The following is a 25,581-nucleotide window of genomic DNA, read 5'->3' on the forward strand; positions in this document are numbered from 1 at the left end:
TTTAAAATTTAAGGAGTTGGTATCACAGGAAAAAGAAGTTTATGGTTTTGTCAGAAAAAGAAAATCTTATACATGGTAGAGACATGTTTGGTGTTTAATACAAACTTAAATAAATCCCTGTATAAAATAGTACTATGTTTGATTGTGATGCCTTTGATAACATTTTAAATTCAAATTGCATGTTATAGTTTATTTATGAACTAAAGAGGAAATGATGATTTATTATTGTTATTATTTATTATTATGAAGGTCTAGAATCGCCACTGTTTAAACTATTGTAAATTATTACAGTACAGGTAAGGTTTTAAAATTTCACAACCTCTTTTAAAAACGCCTGAAGATGACTCTGTCTTCAACTTATTTCTTAGTTGGCAGTGAAATATTATAAAATGTTGTGTATAATGTAACTTTTAGTGTTTCTTGTACCATATTGGTTTTTTTCCCATTGAGGCACAACTGCTATCCTCACCAAAAATCATAAAAACCTAAACCCTTGTGCTCTATTTTACATTCTTAACCTTATTTTTAGTAAGAAGAGTTTAAATACAACATAACCTAACACAAAGGCATCACAACCAACATATTTTGGTACACAGAATTATTGCAATTTCTAACCTAAAACAAAGTTTCTTGTGACCAGGAGGTGAGGTCGCGCACGGAGGAGGTTTGTAGTCGGCTGTGTTCCGTGAGCACGCGGACCAGGTGGTCACAACTCAGTGAGGTGGAAGGTCTTGGCCTCGCCTCTTGTAGAGTGATGTTCTCCGTGGTCGTTGTTGTCTTTTCCAGAGTATCGCTAGAGCTGGCCTCGTGAGGCAACGGCAGCTGCGGTCTACAAGAAACGTCATCACCATACGAACCACCCCGCTCGCGACTTTTCCCCTTATCTCGTGACGAGGGCGTAGAATACCTTCGTATGGGCGTCACCCCATGGAACCTGCCCGCCAAAGTCTTTGGATAGTTCGACATTTGTAAATGTTCGGCAAAAGGAACACTGGACGGATTGTATTTATCGAATTGTCTTTTCGTTTCGGCGTACTCTTGGACATCACTGTCGGTCGAGAACTCCTCCGCCTCGTCCTCCGTGTCCATGCATTCCTCGTCGAGGAAGACGGAGTCTGAGCCGAGAGAGTGGCAGTCGGAGACTGCAGCTTCTGGTGCAGAGACTGAGCTCACCTGCACAGACATATGTTGTACAGTATTGTATTGAATTACAACAACCTAATTCGGGTAAAAACTTTTAATCAGGTACAAATCGTTGAGTAAATGCAAAAATGGATTTAAATTGTTATCAAGTTTACATAGTCTAATCAATTTTTAGAAATTTCTGGCAAAACCTGATTTACGACTTGTTGGGAGCCATAACTCGTTCGTACCCCACAATCTTGCTCATATTCCTGCCTAAAAAAATATTTGCCAAGCAAATATTCGAAGAACTAAGTTATATTATGAAAAAGCTGGGTAAGTAGTGGGAAGTACTTACCTGAAACCCTAAGACCCTAACAATAGCATCTGTTTACCGGTATATTATTTTATAATTTTCTCAAAAGGTAACCCAAAAACCTTTTTTTGGCACAAAGTTTATGGAACACCATTCCACTTTGGTCAACCTCAAATCATCTGGCTGAGAATTCATGAACTACTCGTACCTGACAGCTACTAATGGAAGCTAAGGGCGCAAGGCGGTGGGGCGAGGAGGGCAGTAGGAGCGGCGAGAGCCCCACAGAGAGAGGGGGCGAAGAAACACGAGGGTGGTCGTACAACGTGCCGTCACTGGCGCAGGGCGACAATAGAGGCGTAGGCTGGATCACCTGCAACTGACAACATGTTAGAACTTGTACAACACTTGGACAGTTGTAGAGGGGGAATATTCAAAATTGGGGGAGGGGGTGATACTTATCATGTGTTTGTGTTGACTCATCAACACAATAATGTTCCATAGAAAAAATCTTTCTCAGTAAAAAAGTGTCCACTTTGTACTTTTTAGAATATTCTGACTTTTAGCTGAATTTAACATGTGCTGAATAACAAACCCAATTTCTTTTGAAAGTTTTCATTATTCACTTTCCTATGTACAGGTAATTCTAAAAGAGATTTTCAAAATCCTTTTGTTTCAATAAACATTAAGTGATTATTATCATATATCACTCAACATTTTACACCCTGTATGAATTTGCAAATAAAGTATTTGTGGAGTGCTAATAAAACTCTGATTGAATCCTTTCGGTACACACCAAAAACCAAAGCCCTAATTTTTAGGAGGGACGATGAAGTGTAACAAGGCAATGAGTGGTTTGTTATTCACTCCCTTCGGGAGGGTTTCCGCCCGTAAGTGGCTCGAGGGAGTCATTGGTTATTCTACCTAAAACATGACCAGTGAGGGTTGTAGTTGGCTTGTAAAGATAAATTCCCAACGCTAACAGAACAATTCCTGGAACGTTGTTGTTTCAAAGATTTTGTTAAATTTACTATTTAGATAATAGACTATGTCCATTTTGTTTTAAAAACTGGCAACAGTTTTAACAAGCGGATGGAATGTCTATTTCTATCAGCAGTCAAAGGCAACAACAACAAATTAACAATTGTTACAATTAATTGTTATTGCTGTTATTTAGCAATTGTAATCGGAAATTTAATGTGGATTGCAACAATTCTTTTAACAACATGGAGTGTTAAATTTTAAAATTTGCATTTTCATTGATTCCTCTACTGAGGTCTATTTATAACAAACAAAATAGCATTAAAATAGTCACAGACATATAAACAATTATTTTACTGAGTATGTTTTGTTTGTTTTCCTGCCATTAACATTTTGTACGCTATTTGTATATCCTTAACTCTTGACTTTGTAAAATCATCACCCTAAACATTTTGAAAGCAAAAGGGACAAAGCCCTCGGTCAGTATCGAAGAATAAATAGTCTTAAACGAATCCTTGGTATAGTAGCTATATTTTTGTAAAATTTAAGCCCAGAGTTCAATAATTTTTACGTGATTGAGTAACAAACATACAGGAAAAAATTAGATTTTTATATAATAGTTTAGATTATTTAGTTAATTATTAGTCAAATGACAATGTCCGTTTGGGACTGGACCAACCTTTAGATTTAAAGGCTACTATAACCACTCGACCATTTACACAATTACTTTAAGTACAAAATTGCTTTGCAAAAATTTTAAATGTAGTACTATACTGTATTCTTGCACTCTTGCATAAAACGCAATGTAGGTAGAAGTGGTGTATACTTCATGTTCAATTCCGGTAGGCAATTACATAGAGCAATGTATGGTGTGCGTGTGTGAGTGAGTGTTTGTGTGAATAATACATTTGCTTGTAATGCATGCATAGAGAGATAGCCTCTCTCAGGATGTAGACATGTTGGTTCTCTTTGTAGCTCGATAGATAGCTTACACGAAAAGTTTTACAAAAAACAATTTGATATCTGTAGAAGATATCCTTCCACTTTTTAGAATGTTAATAAGATCTCGACAATCTTTTGGATGTTTCTTTGCATGCTTGATTATTTATAAAAAAAAAAAAATTTTGGTCTACAACTGCAATTTATAGCATTTAAAATGTATATCTTGGCCAAAAGAAGAAAATAATCTTATTAAGCCCAGCTCATTATTTAAAACTGTGATCACCTACTAAAAACAGTTTAAATTGGCCTAGTAGGGATCATTTTCCTGGTTTTTCTACAAAATCTCTCTTGATGGTATGACCTAAACATTTAACTTAATTAACTTAACATCAACACTATTTACTGACAGAGACTATTTGCATCATCAAGAATTGGTTTCTTTACTTCATGTTAAAGAGGTACAAATTGAACCACACATTATCAAGAGATCTGTTTGTGTTTTCAAGAGATAAAGTGGATTCGACTTTCCTAATCTCTTGAGACTTTGCAAAGCTCGAATTGTTTTTAAAGCTTTCTCTAACTCTAACAGACAGCTTCTCTCGAGGTACCGTATATGCCAGAGCTGAATTAAAAATATTCCATTAAGATTTGTACTTTATTATTGTAAATAAAACATTCAGGACCAAGAACATTTTTAGGACCTTAACAATATTAAGGTAGAAAAAAATGTAATCGTTCAGCCAGGCACACTAGTGAAAGTGAAAGGATTAAAATGTTTATCCTCTCAAATTCTTCAAAAGATTTTATAAAAAAAAAATGGTTGTGCTTGAGAAAAGAGATCAAAAGTAGGTAGAAGTATGTTTTTATACTGTGTATGATAAACACTTAATTTTTAATTTGAACTTGTTTTTCCACACTCCACGCTCCGCTTCCGCACCTAGGACAACCGGCTTAAACGTTCATAATCTGTAATACTAGTTGATAATTTTTGCCTTGGTAGCCGAGTGGCTATAGAGCTCACCTTCAAATCTGGAAATTTATGGTTTGACCCATAGCTGGGGTAACAGCCCTTACAAAAAGAGTGAAAGATTCCAACGGTGTGAGGGAAAAAGTATGAGAATGCATTACAGTGACACCATATCACCTGGATGTCTATAGGGTAGTAGAAGTCCCAGCTGTCGCTAGGCAGGGGAGGTCTGCGCAGAGGAGGCGGGGGAGGATGCCCCACTTCCACAGCTGACCCTCGCCTCTCTAGATACGACGTGTCAGCACTAGAACATGTGATGGAGCTAAGCCGCCGAGACGCTCTTCTAGACGGCACCTGCAGGAAGTTGACTGGGTAGTCATCGTCTTCCTCCTCCTCTTCTTCCTCCTGAGAAATAGTGTTAGTCTTGTAATCGGCGTTCACATTTTAGAGTTGATTATTTTAAAAGCTGCTTTGTTTTACTAGTAGCCCTTTTGTAAAAAAACATCGCTCTCATATATGTTGTTTGATTCTGTGTCTATAATAGTCAAAATAGTTAGTGGTGAGCTAGGTTTAAATTTACAATTTATAATTATTTATGTTTCAAGTTTCAAACGCTTAGGGTCTAAACGTTTCTCACGCATTACACACTCTAGTGTCTTTTATCAGAGAGTAAGAATGTACGTTTGATTGACTATGTAGTACATACAGCCCATAAAAATATTTTTGCTGAGAAACGTTAGTGTTTAAATTACATGGACATTTTGTCTGAGACTTACTTTGGAAAAATCACTGCTGATTTTACATGTGAAGGAACAAGTGCTAACCTTTTGAATTCCAACTAATCTTAAGGGGCATGTATCTGATGTACCCAGCAAAAATCTTACTTCAGTAGTGATGATTTATTTAAATGAAACTGCATTTTTAGTAAAATTAAAATTTGATTGACAGTTTTAAAATCAAAGGGGCAATCTTTTTCTCCTGGTTATAAGAAACTAATATCAACATTCACAACAATAACTCAAGATAGAGAAATGCCATTTAATATTACATCTCTCAATATTCTAGTATTTAGGTGATTCAAAAGTTAGGTGTGATGACAGCCTAGTGGTTGTTAGCGTCTCAAACTTAGGAGCGAGAGGGATGAGTTTGATCCCAGCATATCCAACTAAAGAGGGCTTGGAGCGGTTTCCCTCAAAACAGCTTGTGGTTCTTTTTATAAAAGCCATTAATGTATACACTGTTAACAAAAGACGTACCTCGGGGTAAGGCCGCTTGAGCGGGGGTGAGGTGAGCGTGAGCCGAGGAGATGGCACAAACGCTGGCATTTTATGTTCCACAACCGGCACACTGACCCTGGCTCGCTGTCCGTAGTTGCACAGTCTCATGGGAGTGTTGAGCATGTTGTGACCTCCCAGAGACGAAAACCGAGGGAACGGTCGTCCGATGGGAGCACTCATGTTGCCTAGCGACCGCCGCGGGCCGTACAAGTTGAGTGCGTTGAGAGCCAGCTGCTCCTCCTCTTCTATGGCAGCAGCCGCGACTGCTGCCTCTAGATGCTCGTCACTGAGCGACCGAGATTTGCACTTGCTCTTGTAGACAACCAGCAAAACCATCAAACCGAAGAATCCGCCCAGAGTGGCTGCGATGCGGACCTGCGCAAATATACCAAACACCATGCAATTCCATTCATTTGGGTACTGAAGTGGACATCTTATATTTTTATGTAATTATTTTTTTTTTAGATTTTCCCAGTAATGTGAGTTTTATAGTAAGGTTTATAAGTGTATCTCTAAAAATGTCTCTTTTACTGTAGCATTTGGAGTAGCCTATGTTTAACCTACGAAGATGATAACAACTTCATCATTGCAATGAGATAACTGCTCCAAAACAGCTTCACACAACTGCTGAATGATACTCTGCTTATCATTGGTCAAAGATATTATTAAAAATGTATGCTTCAAAGGAAGACGATGTACAAATCTCTTTTAACTAGCATTTGTTTCAATGTTCTTGATAATTTGGCACAAAAAATGTGTTTATAAAGTCAAAATGGGTCGTCTCTTCTCAAAATTTGATCCGTTGAAGACAAACTACAACTGAACTTGAACGTTGAACATTTATTTGAAATATGTACTCACCCCTGTCATAACGTCATAGGTCTTGTAGAATTCAATCCTGATCTGCTCACGGGGAGAAACAGTAGAGAGCGAAGTTGGTGGTGTCGAGGTGGCCGGCGGAGCAACACTGGGGCTGGCCACGGACACCTCCGCCATCGGCCGCCCTCTGTAACATACAACACACATAATCAGAACATGTTAGAGAGTCTATGTAGAACACTAGTGCTAACCATAGTCATTTCCACCATCGGACACACATCATCAGAACATGTTAGATGTGTGCTTAGGTAAAGCAACACTAGGGCTGGCCATGGTAACTTCAGCCATCGGCCGCCCTCTGTAACATACAACACACATCATCAGAACATGTTAGAGCGTCTAGGTAGAACACTAGTGCTAACCATAGTCACTTCCACCATCGGACACACATCATCAGAACATGTTACTTGGGTCCAGGTAGAGCAACACTGGGGCTAGCCACGGGCACCTCCGTCATTGGCTGCCCTTTGCAACATACAACACACATCATCAGAACATGTTAGATACGTCCATGTAAAGCAATACTGGGGCTGGCCTTGGACAACCTGCACCATCGGCCGCCCTTTGTAACATAAAGCACACACCATCAAAACATGTTAGATGCGTCTAGGTAGAGCAATACTGGGAGTGGCCGTGGACAACCTGCACCATCGGCCGCCCTTTGTAACATAAAGCACACACCATCAAAACATGTTAGATGCGTCTAGTTAGAGCAATACTGGGGCTGGCCGTGGACAACCTCCACCATCGGCCACCCTTTATAACATAAACCACACATCATCAAAACATGTTAGATGCGTCTAGGTAGAGCAATACTGGGAGTGGCCGTGGACAACCTGCACCATCGGCCGCCCTTTGTAACATAAAGCACACACCATCAAAACATGTTAGATGCGTCTAGTTAGAGCAATACTGGGGCTGGCCGTGGACAACCTCCACCATCGGCCACCCTTTATAACATAAACCACACATCATCAAAACATGTTAGATGCGTCTAGGTAGAGCAATACTGGGGCTGGCCGTGGACAACCTCCACCATCGGCCACCCTTTATAACATAAACCACACATCATCAAAACATGTTAGATGCGTCTAGGTAGATCAATGCTGGGGCTGGCCACAGACTCTGCCGCCATTGGCCGCCCTTTGACCGTCCCAACATATAAAATCAGATAATCTAAATGGGTTATATTTCAAATAAGAAAATGTACTTATGCTATAAATTTGTACGTTTTCCGTTGTCTCCGAAGACTACTATTTTTGGTGAATCTTTTTGAAAAGCCCTATTTGATGAAGTTAGCCACCAACGGCTCATAAATGAGCCGCACTGCTTGTATGAACCAGCTGTATGTATATCGGCCTAAACAATCCATAAGACCGATGACTACTGATGTATTTTTACCCCCCAGATCGAAATAGATCTCCCATTAAGTCACCTCTAGAAACAACGCATAGGAACAATTCTCTCTGCATACCATGCGGATTGTGTAATCTCTACTCTTTCGTGTACACTCATTGTTAAATTAAGTTAAGAATAATGTCTGATGGAATATTATAGGACATTTACTTTCAAGTGATACACGCCTTATACACAGGCTTATACACGATCTACAATTATGAAATGGCCAGACTCAATTAGGAGACGTCGGCTCATTTGTAACGATTATCACATGCAATTAGTCAACAAGTAAAGTATACAAATTATTACGATTTTTTTGCTAATATAATACATTGTGAAAAAATATTCATCCTTTTTTTATAGTAGATTTCTAACATATTAGAATGATTTTTCTGAATGCCCAAACAACGGTAAGGAAGCTATGTTGGGAGTTGTAGTTGAGGAGGTTGTTACCTGATTCTTGCCACTCAAGAGGCACTCTGATAAGATTAACCGCGAGTCCACAGCTAACAATACCCCTAGACTCTATGTCGTTACACACTACATAGCCTCTTGACATATAATGGTCAGCTGGTTCTTATTTTCTCTTTCTCTACTAAGTGAAATAGTATTGCATCACTAGGGCGTAAAGTGACTATTTTCGTCACAAGCTTAAGTGACCCAGGCGAGGCCGAGGCCAGAAAATGAGCGGGAGTTGACAAACACTTTTTTCCGAGTGATGAACCACATTTTTCGTTGTATTGCACCGTAAGGCAAGTAGGTTACAAAATGAAAATACTTTTCATGTAAAGGTAAGCTTTCAAAATGATTTCTATCTTGTTTTCAACTTTTCTACTGTGAACAAGCAGCTGTTTAGTTAGGTAGTGAATAATTATGCTTATTAATACATAGAGGATACGCGTCCGGTAACCGGACGTGGATAAGGCGTACGGCAATGACGTCATGGGGTTGCGGGAGCCTGGAACGCCTTTACCACAACAATACAATGACCAGCCATCGGTGTTCGTGGTGTAGTGGATAAGGTGCTCGGCTGATATGCAAAAGGTCCAGGGTTCAAATCCCATTGATGACTTTAACTTTTTGTCGAAGAGTTTTGCATTGAATACCATTTATTCTTAACTGTACATCTTTTATTAGAATTTTTGGCATTAATAATTTTTTTATAGAGAAAGAATTTCACCTTAATTCGATTTTTTCACTATCAGCAAGTTTGGTTGGTTAGGTTAGGTTATGACAGTAATTGCCGGACGTCTAATCCACGTCCGGTTACCGGACGCGTATCCTCTGCCTTATTAATAATTGTGTTTGAGTACATTGATATCGATATGTCATACTATATTTAAAATATCGCTGGGTTTCTTGAGTCGATCAGGCTTTCATTGCAATAAATTGTTTCGCCGTGTCCATCTGAATCGTAAGATAGATTCATTATGTAAATATTTATCTTAACATGAAAAGTACGGTATTTACGTTTTGTAACTTCATTGGTTTTAATTATGGTGCAATATAACAAACCATATAGTTCACCAAACATCAAAAAGTGTATTAAACTTAACATTTTCTCATCTTAAACTTGAGCTCGTGTCAAAAAGAGTCATTTTACGCCCTAGTGAAGAAATAAAATATTTGGAGGGAGAGGAGATTATTAGAATAAATGGTTTAAAGAACTTACTAGTCGTTAATTTTAGTTTAGAATTATTAATAAAACTTGATAAACTATTCATTAACCAGGAGAAATGGTAATACAAATTAGATTTCTCTCTATCTTCATGTAAAATTATTAGACAATTAACAGTAATTAAATACATTTTAAAATTTGGAAAACAACATAAAAACGTTTTTACCAGTAACCTGTTAGGCCTGCAGCAAACTATGATTCACTTAATCATATCTTCATCAAGCTCTGGTTGTAATACTCCATCAAGATTTTAATATTCAAACAACCAATTGAGTAAAACCAAAGTTGTCAGTTCTGAAGTGGTCGATAAGTTCAAGATGGTAGTAGGGTTGCTATAGGGGGGGGGGGGGAAGGGGTCCCATCGAGCTGTAACTGAGAGCTGTTAATGATCTCACACTTTTGTAAAAGAGTAAACTTGACATACATCCAGATAATGTTACACCTTAAGTACATTGGAGAAAAGCGAGGTTAGATTTTTACATTTTACACTTTATTTTAACGTTTCTTCTGATATTTTATTTATTTAAAGGTGCCAAACTATACGTAGCATTTTTTGTTTCAGTATCCATCAAACTTTAACTATTTCATTAGGGCTTTTTGTCCAAAAAACGTACACAAATACAATGGTCAAGCAGAGGTACCGAATCGATAAATAAGTAATTGGTTCCAGCAAAGAAAGAATCTGATTTTAGTGAAGGCTATAAAACATTCACACATCTTTGTATTTCAATGTCTCAAGCGTCGCACGAAAATGAAAGAATCGAGTATACAATATTATTTTAATTACATCAGATCTAAACCTACGAGTCTATCTATCTATCTATCCAACGATCTATCTATCGATCTATCTATTCGAACGAGTTCGTTAACCAAAATGATCGGACCATGGGAACTGGATTTTACGGGGGGATTTATAGGGTGAAGATTTGTTTTTCTAACTTCTGAGCCTAAAAACCTAAAATTTCTCAATTTCTCTCTAACCTATCTGAAGAGCTTAAAAACAAATAATTTAATATAATATTAAAGTGGTTTTGTACGCTTATTGGTTACAGAAAAAATCAAATAATTGTAAATTTAAATTCCCACGTTATAAGAACAACATAGAATTTGTTGTTTTGTACAACAGAGTTTGTTATTATCTAGGCCTACAAGAGTTTACTTATTCTCTCTATAAGAATGGAGAATAAGTAAACTGTTGTAGTTTGCTTGTTTATCGATATATTTCGATCCAACTTGGTAAATTTAATTCATTTTATCCCAAGCTATTCATATTTAACTAAAAAACACACTTTATTACTCTCGCTGTAGCAGAAAGCCTAGTTACTCGTTAAACCTTGTGTTATTTGAGCAAATAGAAATCCGTTTAGTCTGCATGTTTGCTGAGGCGGGGTATGTTTTTTTTTCTATAAACCAACATAAATTTAAACAACACTTAGGTTTCTTTTTATTTCAACCCATTCGAAGACTTAAAAGGTTTTTATCGTATACGGTCACTGTATGGATAACAAAGCCTAAACTATAAACATATGCATTTATACAAGGTTACTTATGAACACAATTTTTCCATTTACCTATTCATCTGATTTAATCCATGAACTAAACTGCAATAAGCGTGTATACACTACAAGCAACATCATTTTTGTAACTTGTTTGCTTGGCGAGAAAAATAATTAAAAATTACTTACAACGCTATACATACAATATTTACATAAGGCTATTTAATCTTACTAGAAATCCTAAAATACATTACATAGTTAAAATAAACCGTTTTGAACCTTTATACAACAAAAGCGCTAACATTCAAAACATTTTTGAATAGTAATACAGATATTGCCCTGTACAAAGGTGGAAAACCCCTTTCGGCTCTTTGAGTAGAAACCGCTAAAACAGTGGTTATCGTTATTCAATGGAACAGAGGTGTAGTGGCCGTGGCAGGGGATCTCCAAGGGTTTACACTGCTTTGTTTCCGTAACATTACAGATGTTCAACTTAGCCTCACTGTTACTGAAATAGTTTTCATCAGAGACCAGAAAAGCGGTCTTTCTGTGTGTTGAACAATGTTGGCTGTTGTAAAATCGATATTTTTATATTCATGGAATACTGTCACACAAAATATATAATCAGATTGAGTTATTTGTTACATGGATTTTAACAAAAAATGTATATGTACTCTCAGTGGAATGGGCTAAAGGATTACATAATCTATGGTTTATAAGGGTTTTGACAGCTCAATGTTTTGAAAAAGAGACATTTTATGTACAGTTAAAGTACGTATTGTAACACAAAAACGAAAGGAAAATAGTTAAAATCTTGGAAAAATATTGATCTTGATTGAAAAATCTTGATCAACCGCCTTTAGCAGCCTGTTGTGCAACCCAACAGAAGAGCAATAAAATTGCATTAGTTTGTCATTGATAAGAGACGAATACAGAGTTCAAAATCACAAAAAAATGCGGTTATTAGATTATGTTGCCCCTACGTCATCTATTACCAAACACGAGATACATTCTTTTTTTTACACTATTATCAATTTTTTAAGTATGTTGTTTTTCTTGAAAATATTAATATCAAGTCATAATTGTTAGAGACGTATATTGTTAACGTTTTTAAAAGAGAATTTTTTTTAGTCAGCCCAAAACATATTTTAAAACCTTTGATACCAATAAGATTTTTGGGATTGTGCAATGTGCATTCTTATGATCCCTTGAGCAGGATAATGCCCCCTATAATCTCCTGCGGACATTATTGAACATTGTATACTAGCAGCGATCTTTTTTAGTCGATTTTCATATTACGACAAGCTAAATTTAAAATTATTTTTAAATGTAACTATTTGTGAATAAGTGAATAATTATTTGTGTAACTAGTGGGCGAAGTGGCACTTTGCTGCACACGAGAGAAATGTTTAAAGTTTCTCGAGTGCAGCAAAGGCAGTTTGCACTCGCGTTACCTGTTGTATTTTTCCTGCAGTTACTCTAAAGCATATAAATAATTAGTCTTCCAAACACTGTACAATACGTTTTTAGGATAGGTTAAATCCAAATATTGAACGAAATGGGAAACGCTGCACCAGCTGATCGTAGTCATAATATCTTTAAGTGTTGCCAACTTATTTTCAAGCGTAGGGTAAGGGAGGGTAAGAGTACGCGGTCGGGTAAGAGTACGCAGGGATTTTTTGGTCAGTTGGCAGCACTGCAGGGAATTAGTTTTGTGCTAGTTCAGTGTGCCACCAACGAAGAAGGAAGCCGCCATCACGCCGAACTTCAGCTCGTCTTCGTTTGGATTTGACAAGGTAAAATGCAGTTTTTATACTTTGGCATGTAATATTTTGAACACAGAACTTATGATTTTGTGACCTGATTATAGCTTGTAGATTCCTTTGTCCCACATAGTAGCTTAGAATAGTTAATTAGGAATCGAACGATGTAAGTTTTGAGTCAGTTGCTGACAGGTGCTGGCACCTAGTGACATTTTTTTTAAATATGGTCTGGGAGGCTAAGAGTACGCAGCACTGCGTACTCTTACCCACACTGCGTACTCTTATCCTCCCTGTCGGCGATTGCTACATAAAAAAATCAATCTGCTCTTGTTTGGAGATCAATCAACTCAAATTGTCAATCTGTTCAATTTCGTTATTTAGCAATAAATTAGTAACATTTTCTTTTTTTCAGATTCACTGTTTTCTTTAAAATGGCTCCATACAAAAGAAAAACCGACAGAGTACTTTTAACCGCTGAGACCTTGGAAGAAGCTAAACGAAAACTAGAAGCTGGGAAGAGCAAGAGGGAAGTAGCTCGAGAGTTGGGGATCAACGAGTGCACTTTGCGAAAAAGGCTGAAAACTGTAAGTTATTAGCTATTTTTCTTCAGCCAAAGTCCTTGCCACTATTACTTATAAGCTACTGTACTAGATGGTATAAAGGTGCTATAATCAGAAAGTTTGTGAACATCGCTCATACTGGCCCAGTCAACAATGTTTTTTTTTTTTGCGGAGGGACCTGTTTGCGCTACCCTGTCGTTTTTACAGACATTGTTTGTGGATTTTATCACTTTTGTGACATCTGTACGGATCACTAATTATTATCTATAGCTTAGGCTAAACTGTGTGCTTGTTGCAGGGGACAGTAGCAGAGTCACTTGGGAGATACAAGAAGGCCTTGACTGATGAGATGGAGCGTGAGCTAGCTCAACATTGCAGGGACCTTGACTCAAGATTTTATGGATTGACTAGGAAACACATAATGAAAGTTGCTTTTGACTACGCTCAAATGAATGGTGTTTCTGAACGGTTCAATCAAGAAAAAAAAATGGCTGGCAAAGATTGGCTAAAATCTTTTTGTAAAAGAAACAACCTATCTGTTAGGGCACCTGAAAATTGTAGTATGGCTAGGGCAATTGGTTTCAATAGAGTTCAGGTGTCTAGGTTTTATGATAATTTGAAAGAATGTTGCATTCAAAAAAAGTTTCCTGCTCACAGGAAATTTAATGTTGATGAGACAGGGTTGTCGACAGTCCCTAGTAGGACTCCAAAGGTATTGACGCCTAAAGGTAAAAAAACAGTTTGCAAAATTGCAAGTGCTGAGCGGGGAATAACAGTCACAGCAGTGTGCTGCATGAGTGCAACTGGAGTTTTTGTGCCTCCTGCACTAATTTTTCCAAGAAAAAGAATGAATCCTTCTCTTTTCACAGATGCTCCTCCTGGAACTTTGAGACTTGTGACGGACACTGGATATATGAACTCCGATCTATTTCTTGATTGGCTGAAACATTTTGTGCAGCATACAAAACCATCTGCTGATGACCCTGTTTTACTCATCGCTGACAATCACTCTACACACTGTTCCCTTCAGGCAATTTTGTACTGCCGAGAGAACAATGTCACATTTTTGACTCTTCCACCTCATGCAAGCCACATCATCCAACCTCTCGATAAGTGTTTCTATGGCCCACTCAAATCAGCATTTTCAACTGAAGCGGAAAAATGGCTTGTTCAACATCCTGGTGAAGTGATAAAGTTGAGAGATGTAGCTGGCATTTTCAAAGAAGCTTATTCAGCAACAGCCAAGATAAAGCTCGCTGAAAAAGGATTTAAAGTTACTGGTATCGAACCCTTTAATCCAGACATCATTGATGATGAGCTTTTTGCCCCATCCCTTGTCACTGAACAACCTCAAAGCCAAAATGAAGATGAGACAGCAAACCTCCAAGACCAAGTGACTGATGCCAGTAATCCAGACAAAGACTTAGCCCTACCATTGGATATCGAGTCACCTGAGGGACAGCAAGCTGCAGACCCACTGGAACTTGTACCTGAGGCACAGATAATCAAAAGTTCGACTCAAAGTTCAACTATAAAAAAGTCCATTCATTTGTTACTTCCTTTGCCAAAACGAGAGGTCATGCCAGATCAGAAAGGCAAACGCCCATCTCAAAAATCAGAAATAATTACTTCTTCACCTTTTAAAGCTAAGTTAGAGAACAAGGAAAAGGTCAAACTAAACCTAGAGAAAGAGAAATTGGAAAAAATTGAAAGAATTAAAGCTAATAAGGTTGCGAAAAAAAGCCTTTTTAAAGGATTTCAAACAGAAAAAGTTAAAAATAACCCTGCGAGCCTAAAGAAAAAGGGAGTTAATATAAAAATTGAGAAAAGCACACCTATTAAGCAGAACAAGGTTATCAAAAAAGAACCTTCAGACGTTATTCCCAAAAAAATCCTACGCCTTGATCAACCATGCTCAAGTTCAGCCCAACCGGGAACTTCCCAAGACAGGAGTTCTCAAGAAGACGTCACCGTCTGCGGTGGATGCGGAGAATCTTTTGTTGAAGACTGGATCCAGTGTGGAATCTGCAATGTGTGGTGGCATGAGACTTGCTCTGCTTATGAAGGCAGCGGACCATTTGTGTGTGATCACTGCTAGTGCGTACTCTTAGCCCATCATCCGCGTACTCTTACCCTCCCGGGAGCCCAAGAGTACGCAAATGGCATTTTTTTCTAAATAATTTTTTATTAACTTATATTTTTATATAAATGTACAAAACTTTGTACTTTTGATAGGTAATAACTAAAGCATATTGTGTGAAAATTTGAGTTTCATATACCTTATACTTGGTCATTTACAGCAAAAAATGCACTAAGTGCGTACACTTAACCTCCCTTACCCTACACGTATTATGTGCCTAATAAAAGCACGCTCTTTTGTTTTGTTTGGTTGGAATACTTGTGTGCGGAAAAAACTGTGCGGTAAAAGTAAGTAGATGCAGCAATTAGCAACATTCTGTATAATCAGTGCAAGGAAGGCGACTTTGTTAGGTGACTGTAAGACAAAGCTATTTAAACTGTGTATGGCACCGAAACAAGATTGAATAAATATGTAGTAAAGCACTAAAGACTGATTGTTATACAGTCCTTCGACAAGAACCATCGCTGAGCTGAGCTCAAGTGGTAATTACCATTTGATTAACAGCTTCACACAAATACTGTCGATTAGGACTAAGCCTTACGATCATCACAATTAATTTTGATAGTTTGTTAAAGATTGTCTCTTAAGCCTAATTGACTGTTTAAAGGCATAGCGAATACGATATTAAGTCAAAATAACAATGAAAATTTAAAATACAGTTACAGTTATCAAAAGTAGTGTCGATTATTGTTAACAAAGACGTGTAAACATTTAGGTCAATAAAATTTATCAAACATTATACCACCAACTAGGCTACAATTTGATACATAGTTACCTAAACTATCTGTTATTTAACAACTAATCTACAGCGTGTATATAAACTCCCTAAACATGTTGTGTATATGTTCCTCAGATAAAAAAAATAAACAAATCATATTATAAACATGAGTCTAAAATAACTGGTTTTCTGCCTGTATGTGATTTTTACAAAACACCTAAAGCGATTGACTTCAAACTTAGTATATAAGTGTGACAAAAAGGGCAAAACGTTGTACAAAATATCAGTGCTCTAAATTCTACCAATTTAAAATAGCAGTAATTGAAAAATGTCTTTAAATACCAGTGACAAGTTTCATTACAGTCCAATAACCATATCTGTTACTAACTACCAGTAACCAGTTTTATTACAGCTACATAAAAAATGCCATCCCCGAGTAGCAATGACCAAATTTATTACAGTCCCATAACAATAGCTGTCGCTAAGTACCAGTGAACAGTGTTATTACAGTCCCATAACAAAAGATGTCACTGAAAACCAGTGACCAGTTTTATTACAGTACCATAACAAAAGATGTCACTGAATACCAGTGACCAGTTTTATTACAGTCCCATAACAAAAGATGTCACTGAATACCAGTGACCAGTTTTATTACAGTCCCATAACAAAAGATGTCACTGAATACCAGTGACCAGTTTTATTACAGTCCCATAACAAAATACCCCCGCCGCAGCAAACCTGCCGTCTAAGCGAATTTCCATTTGGCTGAATTGATTTTCAATCGATCTATTTAAATAACATTAGGTTTAAAGAGTACCTAGGTTTGCTGCTACAAGGAAACTAATAAAGTGTGTGTTTTAAGTAAAATAATTATTGCTTAGTAAAAAATGAATATATTTGCCAAGTTTGAACAAAAGATATCCATAAACAAGCAAACTACAACATTTTACAATATTCTCCATAAGAATAACATGGGAATTTTAAATTTACAATTTTTTTAGTTTTCTCCGTAACCAATAACCGTACAAAAACACTTTGATATACTGAATTGTTTGTTTTTTTAAGCTCTTTAAGAAGGTTTAGAGAAAAATTGGGAAATTTTGTGTTTTGAGGGTCAAAAATGAGAAAAACCAATTTTTACCCCATAAAACCCCCCATAAAACCCCCCATAAAACCCTGTTCCCATGGTCCGATCATGCTGGATCGCGAACTCATTCAAGTTTATCCCGCCTTACACCTTCAAACCAAATTTCATCAAAATCGGATAAAAATTACTCAAGTTATCGTGTTCACGGACACATATATATATAAATCTATATATATATATATATATACACGGCCGCGCCCGGGAAGCCAGTCACATAAAATATACACTGGAAGTCAGTCAGTTGCACCCCCCAATATATTTCAAGACTATGATATATATATAATATATGTTGGTAAATATCTGAAGCCTAGACATATCTGAACGTATATATCTCTTTTTTTCTTAAAAATACTAAAATATAATTACGTAAAAAATGCTATGCTAATGCAGTCACCACCGCATTTGCATGGGAAAGCCAGTCACGTAAAATTTGTGCTGCTAAGCCAGTCACTATATATTTTACCGCATACCACTGGAATCCAGTCACTGAAAATCCACCCGGGTATCGCGTCACTTCAGTCACTTTCACCCCTGCCCTTCTACTTTGTGATATTTATTTGTTCTACAAGCTTGAAAATCCGCACCTCAAACAAATGGATTATGCTTCAGGCATTGAGCACTCTCATAACCCATCTTTCGCACTTCATTTTAATTAGTTGTCTTCAAGATTACTTAACAATTACTATTCTACAGATTAAATACCTAAATGTCAATTTAATCTTTGGTCGTAGTCGTCCTGGCAACTGTGGATACAAATATGTACCGTACTAATTCGCAAGCGTAAGGTGGGAAGTTATTGCTTTATAGTCGCACAATTAGGCCTATTGTTGAGTCCTTGGAGGCAAGCGGCCATCTTGGATGATTTCAAAAAGCTGCAAAATTTATCGTCCAAAAATATTTGTCAAACACCAAAGTGTTTATAATTTAAATAGCTAGTATACTGTGGGATTAGAAATGTTCTTTGTAGTTTTGAATTATTCTCCAAGGGAGTCCATAAAATAAGTTAACGGTCACGGTCATCTTGGAAAAAGGCCAACTAATACGAAAACAATATCCTGTGTTGCGCGGGCCGTAGCACACAAATAGTTTTCCCGCCTCAAACAATCAAAGGCGTGTGGAACAAGGCAAAATTCTTGTCTCTTTTGTGGCGAGAGGTAGGGGCGAGCCTAACGGGTTCCATTGATGGGCTACCCGGCTACCGACCGACCTGGGGTAGCGACTAGCGAGCCAGTGGATGGTTAAAGGTTCTGCCGGTTATTTCCATCTTATTGCTGGTTCTCGAGCTTTTTGAGCTCGTTGTACTGTGAAATATTACTTCCCTATTTTATATAGCCACAATCAAAGCGATTTTTACAAGAAAGAATGAAGATATAGACTCAGTGATGTGTGGTTACTTAATTAAATCATGTTCCTTGATTGTTTACCCTTTTGTAAGAGCCAATAATCAATCAACTTATATTTCTTTATTTTTCGATTTATTATCTATATCAATTCAAGAGGTAGCCCTGTACCTGGTTAACAAATATACCGATTACATTTAACGTGTTTTCTTTGAGTTACGCCCCATGGGATTCCAAAGTTTCACAATGTTTACATTTTTGAAGAATGTAGATAACAGAATGTTTAACAAAGTCAGCTTTAAATGCTGTCAATAAAGTTCTTTGATTTTGCGGTCCAAAAGGTAGAAACGATTCGATTTGTGAAACTTTTAACTTTTGCTACGGGCCTGTTAATTGGAGATTCTGACATTCTTAATTTAAGGAAGTAAACGTATTAACATGACGTGTTTGGAGTGGGATTTGAAATATGTGACGTGTATAAAACGTTTTCTCTTCAAAACCCTCTCCGATGTAAAACACAGGTATGGCAGCTAGGTTTATTAGAATTCAAAAGTTTTTTAATTGTCCTCCAATGTTTAGAAATTATTTTTCGATCAAGTTGTTTAATGAATAAATAATTGTTTTGCCAAATTATGTTTCGAAAACAGGAACTAAAAATAGATCAGGAAATAGATATTTTAGTTCAGAAAACAAAGCCAATCAAATAGGCCTACGTACTTTTTAAATAAAAACACTGGTCAGATGGTTTTTAACTTTGCTGTTTATTTACTTCAATAAATTTCTAATAAAAATCACCACAGGTACTAATCTATATAAATAAAATTAGAGTTTTGTCTGTACGTTGCTCAGAATCATCAACTTTTAGATTATTTTTACGTTTTAAACATTCAAGAATCCGAAAAAAGTTTCATCTCAATTCCGTTATTATCTCAATCATCAATTATTATCTCAATTCCGTTGTTGTCTATCTTCCGTCTGTCACGGTCCAGAGGCCATTTTACGCGGCCTTCTCCTGAAAACGAGAGTACCTATCAAGATCCTCGAATCATTTTAATGTATTCACTGGATTGGCGAAAGTGTCTTTAGCTATTAAAATATGGCCTCGCTACTTTGTAAAAAAAACTTACGGACGTTTAAAACCCAATTTTGTGCGATTTTTGTCAAGTTTTCTCACAATGTTTATCACATAATCATCATATGAAATAGCGAACAGCTGTTCGGATCAAGATTATTTTTCTCTAGCTGTCACTGATATGTTTACATTGAATATTGTTTACAAATACCGCAATCATTTCAGATCAAGTTTCAAAAGCAAATCCAAACCAAGTTGGATTAAAACCGTTTTTCCTTACATAACGGATTTAATTAATCGCAAGTGCAATAATGTGTAGGGTAACCGTAAATGAAAATAGAGCTTCTTTGTGTATAGAATTTCTATCGAGTTTTGGGTTTATAACCGGGGAAAAGACTTTGACTCAGTGTTCTATATGCATGGGAAACTTACATTTTTTACATAAGCGTTACCAATAGCTTACATATAAGGTTTCAACTCGTTGACGGCACTTCAACGGTGGTCGTGTAAAGTGTTTAGAGACAACTGCAATGGGTGATTGTAACAGAGGTTTACGGATTATGCTCAAATCGTATTTCTAATGTGTCTTCTCAACGCTATGTGCTGCTTGCTGGACCATACGTCCAACAGACCAATTATCCATCTCTTGGGTTCGTAGGCTTAAACAATTATTCATAAGTTGGTAGCGCATATAACTCGGTGTTCCGTACGGACAGGCCAAGAGCACCTTTGATAGTGAAATTTCCAACCTGAATTTTTAATGGTGAGGTTGAGGTATAGTATTTTAACTATATATCGTTTGGTTAGTTAGGTAAGGTTAACCTAACCTAACTAACCAAACGATATATGGAATTAAACAATCGAATAATCAATATTACTAATTTAGTTGTTTGTGCCAACAGATATGGAAGTGTACCCCTCATAGATCTATTACGCACTTTTTTTTACTTGAAACTGTCAGATACTGTATTTGTTTGTATATAATAGTTTGGCTAGCATATCTGAAAATATGCAAACCAATAGTTTTTCTTTATTTAGGAAGGTTTCAACTGACCACTAGAGGATCCCCGTGCGTAGAACGGGCACACAGCTAGTAATTAATATTTAATTAATACATCTTATCTTACTAATATTATAAATGTGAAAGTTTGTGTGTTTGTTTGTTTGTTTGAAGTTCAATCACGCATTAACTACTGGCACAGAAGATATACTGTTTTTAATTTATAAATAATTAGTTATATTGTGCGAATCTTGGTGATTTGAATTTGGTGATTTGCTTTTTTCTGCTGTTTAGGTGCAGTGGTAGAACATTATTATGGATATGGTAGATGTTTTATACTATATTATACCGTAAATTAAAGAAACGACACGACGAGTGTCGTTGTCAATAATGTCGTCTGATTCTGACTGATGTCAGATGTTACACTGAATCGGTCACAGGGATAATAATTAGTTGTAACATACCACTAGCTTACCTAACTAAGTTTGAGTGTTGCTATTTGCAGTGTGGGATGATTGCACTGGACAGTTTAGCTATCTATTTCAGAAAAATAAAGTTTAAAATAAATCAAATTCTAGGATCTGTTCTTAAGTTGTGGCCGTTTTGAGATGGATGCTTTCAGAGTTCAGTTTAGCCTAGCCTGAACAACTGGATTAGTAGCTTGACTTAGTGGTTCATCCATGTTTAGTTTATAAACACTAATCAATGCCTAATCTAGATTATAGGTGCCTTATTCTACTCTGTTTTAAAACTAATATACATAGGCATAAGCTTTAATTTTTGTATTAAATACTGGGTGCATCATTAAGGTAACTCCGTTAGGTTGCTTGTTATAAATAAATAATTTCATAAATCAATGATACCCTATATCATCTAAGTGTGTTCAGTACATAATGACACTCTCTCTAAAAAGTACTAATCCTAACCCAAAAAAATATAGATAGGTAGCTTTAGGCCTACAGAGGATGAGTGTTTAATATATATCACTTATATTTATATGTCTGTGGTTAGGTTTTGGTTATGTTTGCCTTAAGATGGCTATAAGCTCAGGACTAGATATCAAATAAACTCCCAATTAACTTATAGTGCAGCCTAGCCCTAATTTGTCAGTGTCAATGAAATAGTGCAATATCAAGGACAACCAAACTTGGATATACAACCATGTTTATACCTAAGGTTCCTTTTTGGTACTCACCAACAAGGATCAACCGTAATTATTTTCAGTCAGAAAGTGTCCTGAGTTTCCAGAAAATTGTAACTTATTACATTTTAAAAATTGAGGGTAAATTAAGCGTTTCGGTTCTGGTTTTGGAGCGAGTCCAAGTTCTTGCAGTGACTAATACTTCAAAGGAAGGAAGGTGGGAAGATTTTCATACTACTAATAGCCTTCTTTGAATTCAGCGTGAAAAATACTGGGTAATTTCTATAGTTTCGGCCATTTAGGGGAACCAAACAAATTTTTAAAAACTCTTCTATCTCATCATTTCAGTAAACTATGATATTATTATTTGAATAGAAGTTAAATGTCAAGAAAAAAAATGCCGCAAATTATTATTTTTGGGATAGCATTACATTGACCAAGGAATGGTACACTTTACAAAGTGTAAAGTTTCCCGAACAAAGCTCGGTCCCCAGCTACTTGTCAAACAACGCAATAATGTACGTTATTTCATAAAATTTGTACCTGAGAAATGTACAAATGGAAAAAGCATTTCTCGTAAGTGTAAGCAAATCTTAAAATGATAGGATTTGTAATGATACGATCTTAAAACGAGCAATTCAGTATTCTTATTCAAAACACCAAACACCCGCCACTGGATCAAAATATGCCCGCACGGCGCAATCCGGCACGGTGGGAAGCCCCTCTCGTACAATTTAAATTACGTACATAAGCCAAAAATAAAAAAATATGATTTAGAACATTTCACTTTTTGTATACAGAATCCACTGTTTTTAAACTAACCTGACCGAAAAATAAAATACAGTAGTAGCCGACAAAAAAAGTTCCGTGGAAATTTGCTATGTCACGTTTCATAAAACATTAAAAATAATCGACTTTATTTGAATATTTAAAATGAAAAGTGCGGGGGGACCGAGCCGTGGCTCAGTATGTATATTTCGATTGTAAAAGCAATATAAAGGAAACTCGTGTTTTCTTTATATGTAACTAACTAGTGGCTTGTAGGGGCAATAGCCCCTATATACAGTATATGTAATATATTCTAATAATTATTTTGTACAAATTATTTGTCTCATGGGTTACCGTACCCTACCTTGAATTATCGTTTAAATTTTTTGTATATTATAATAATGTATAACAGTTATCACATACCTGCATAATTCATTTTTATGTCTGCTCTGTTTAGGATAAAAATTCAAAATGACTCTTCATGTGGTGGGTTTGTAACATAAATTTTCTAATCATAATACAGCAAAAGAACATTTTCAATAATCTTCACTATTAATTAAATATATATACATTTTTTTTAATATAGACAAATTCACTTAGAAAAACACAACACATAGAGATAATGTCATCTTCCAAATTGTAAAATACTAATTCTGTAACAAAATCTCTCTGAAAACAACATTTGTTGTGTAGTATCCATTTTGGTCCATTCCTTGGTCTTTATTTGTTTCTATTTCTATTTTAACGTCATCTGGCCGCTTTACCCGGCTAAAAGCAACATAAAGTTGACCATGGGTAAACACTGTTTTTTTTTTTTAAATAAATTCCAACTTTTGGGAAGGTTTGGCCTTGCGCTTTATTTATAGTAATGGTGAAAGATAATCGCAATGGGAATTGAATCCTTTGTAAATTTAAAGGGCATATTAGGATCTGTAGATATTAGTTTTATTTTTGGCATGAAAAATATGTTCCCTTTCCCTACTCCAGTAATTACTACTAACTTTACACTTTTTTCAGACATACCCAACACAACTAATCGTACTTTATTAACTAATCCAGACCCTATTTCTAATGAGCATCACTATTGAACCAACTTTTAAAACTAATTTGTGTAGTGGCATTCCAGATGGTGTAATTGAATTTATAAACTCAATTGGTATGTTCAACCTCTCTGTAGGGTCTTCTGAAACTACTTCATAATTACTGTAGTAGATTTTTAATACTTCTTCATTTAAATTATCACAATGTTCATTTAAAGGGCATACAATTATTTGATTGGAGTAGTTTTGAATATTTTCTGGATTTATTGAGTTGCAATAAACTATTGCACAATCAGAGAGAACAAAGTTATCTGGAATGTCAATTGCCGGTGTTGCCCTATTGCTCTCTAAGATTCCATTACCTAATATAAGCGTAGAAGCCAATCACAAAATGCTGTTTCATTTTCATTTGCACGCATGTTTACTTTCAAATGCACTATAGTTACATACAATACATATATTACATACTACCTTTAACACTATTAATACAACTTTTGTAGCCAATAGTCAATGATATTACCATATGCTTTAAATAAATCTAAACCACATGTTTTAAAGTAAACAAATCGGACATGACCTGGATTCCCATGCTATTTAAATGTGATTTATTTTATCCTGTAATAACCTTTTGGTGCATAGGTAAGAAAAATGAGTATTTTTCCCCAAAACTTCATGCCCAGACCTTTAAAATGAGACCCCTTCCAGCTTTCTACGGCCTCCAGTTCGCTCACAATTTCATTGTAAAATTTTGGGCTTACGGAATTAGATATATAGATTTCGGCTTTTATTGTTTAAGTTTCAGTGGAATTTTAATTTACTACTGTATGATGTAACTTTAAATGGACAATGCAACACATTAATTTATTTTAATCTTACACATTTCTGTTATTGTAAATAAATCATAGAAATAAAAAAAAAATAAAATTAGTATTTTTTTTAAATACGTTCCTAATGAATGAATTAATATGCGATCACAGGTTAATACAGTAGCAATCAACTACACAGCATTAAAACAGCACAGTGTATGTAAGGGGTGTGATTTATTTCTTGGTACTAAATTAAGTCATTCTTCAAGTATAAGTAAAACTTCAGCATGGGCATACTCTCTAACGTACTATCTTATGATGGATTAGCTGAAGGCAGATAAGTCCGATTCAAGCTTATATTGCTTACTATAAAGATTGTTGTAATACAATTAACTTTAACTAGTGGTCGTCCAGTGGTCGAAAACTCGACCAAAAATATGTAATGTACAGGTTTCAAATGATTTAGCCCTAAAACTTTTTTTCCCCGTGTGAGTAACTAAGGACTACTGGATAATTTAAATATGATATTTATATGTTTCTTACTCAAGAACAATGCCGTTCCGGGACACCATATAAATGGACGTTAACGTGATTATAAATTTGCATTTTACATAGTCAAAATACAATAGGTATTGCGCAACCGTGATATGTTAAGTCATTAACCTTGGTTTACTAATAAAAACTACACCGTATGCTTACTCAAACAAAACAAAACTTGCTTACTGTACAGCAATAAATCACGTAAAGAACAAAACAAAATGAAAATGTAGACTAGAAGACCACTGATACCGTAGTCATCCTAGGCTACTACTACATGATGTTTCAGAACAGAAGTATGGGGATAAAAATATTAAATAACTCATAAAACACCATAAAATCATAGTACTGTACTTAAGTCTTTCTGGTAATAATAACAATGATAAAAATAAGATAAAGATAAAAATGATGTAAAACACCTCTTATTATTTCTCTTTGTTCTATTCTTTCTTTGGTTTCTCTACATCCACAAGTTGTCATGGTTACTAATCACCCA

The 25,581-nt window shown here is 36.0% G+C and overlaps 1 protein-coding gene across 3 annotated transcripts in view; it reads right to left on the reverse strand.

Annotated features, from left to right (window-relative positions):
• Positions 1 to 218: 218 nt before the first annotated feature.
• Positions 219 to 25,581, reverse strand: part of LOC128986461 (uncharacterized) — a 140,555-nt gene continuing 115,192 nt past the window's right edge. Inside the window, exons 3-7 of one of the 3 annotated variants that reach the window (XM_054406847.1) lie at positions 6,464 to 6,608; positions 5,582 to 5,977; positions 4,503 to 4,730; positions 1,647 to 1,814; positions 219 to 1,173 (exon numbers count right to left, since the gene is read on the reverse strand). In XM_054406847.1, the coding sequence (XP_054262822.1) occupies positions 616 to 1,173; positions 1,647 to 1,814; positions 4,503 to 4,730; positions 5,582 to 5,977; positions 6,464 to 6,598 (1,485 nt within the window). In that variant the 5' untranslated portion in view covers positions 6,599 to 6,608 and the 3' untranslated portion in view covers positions 219 to 615. Of the gene's footprint in view, positions 1,174 to 1,646; positions 1,815 to 4,502; positions 4,731 to 5,581; positions 5,978 to 6,463; positions 6,718 to 25,581 lie in introns of those variants that run through there. The other 2 variants (XM_054406846.1, XM_054406845.1) reach the window with 2 other exon arrangements.

Source organism: Macrosteles quadrilineatus, unplaced genomic scaffold (assembly GCF_028750875.1).
Source record: "Macrosteles quadrilineatus isolate MER2022 unplaced genomic scaffold, UCM_ALF_1.0 Scaffold_2__2_contigs__length_208266976, whole genome shotgun sequence".
Classification (NCBI taxonomy): domain Eukaryota; kingdom Metazoa; phylum Arthropoda; class Insecta; order Hemiptera; family Cicadellidae; genus Macrosteles; species Macrosteles quadrilineatus.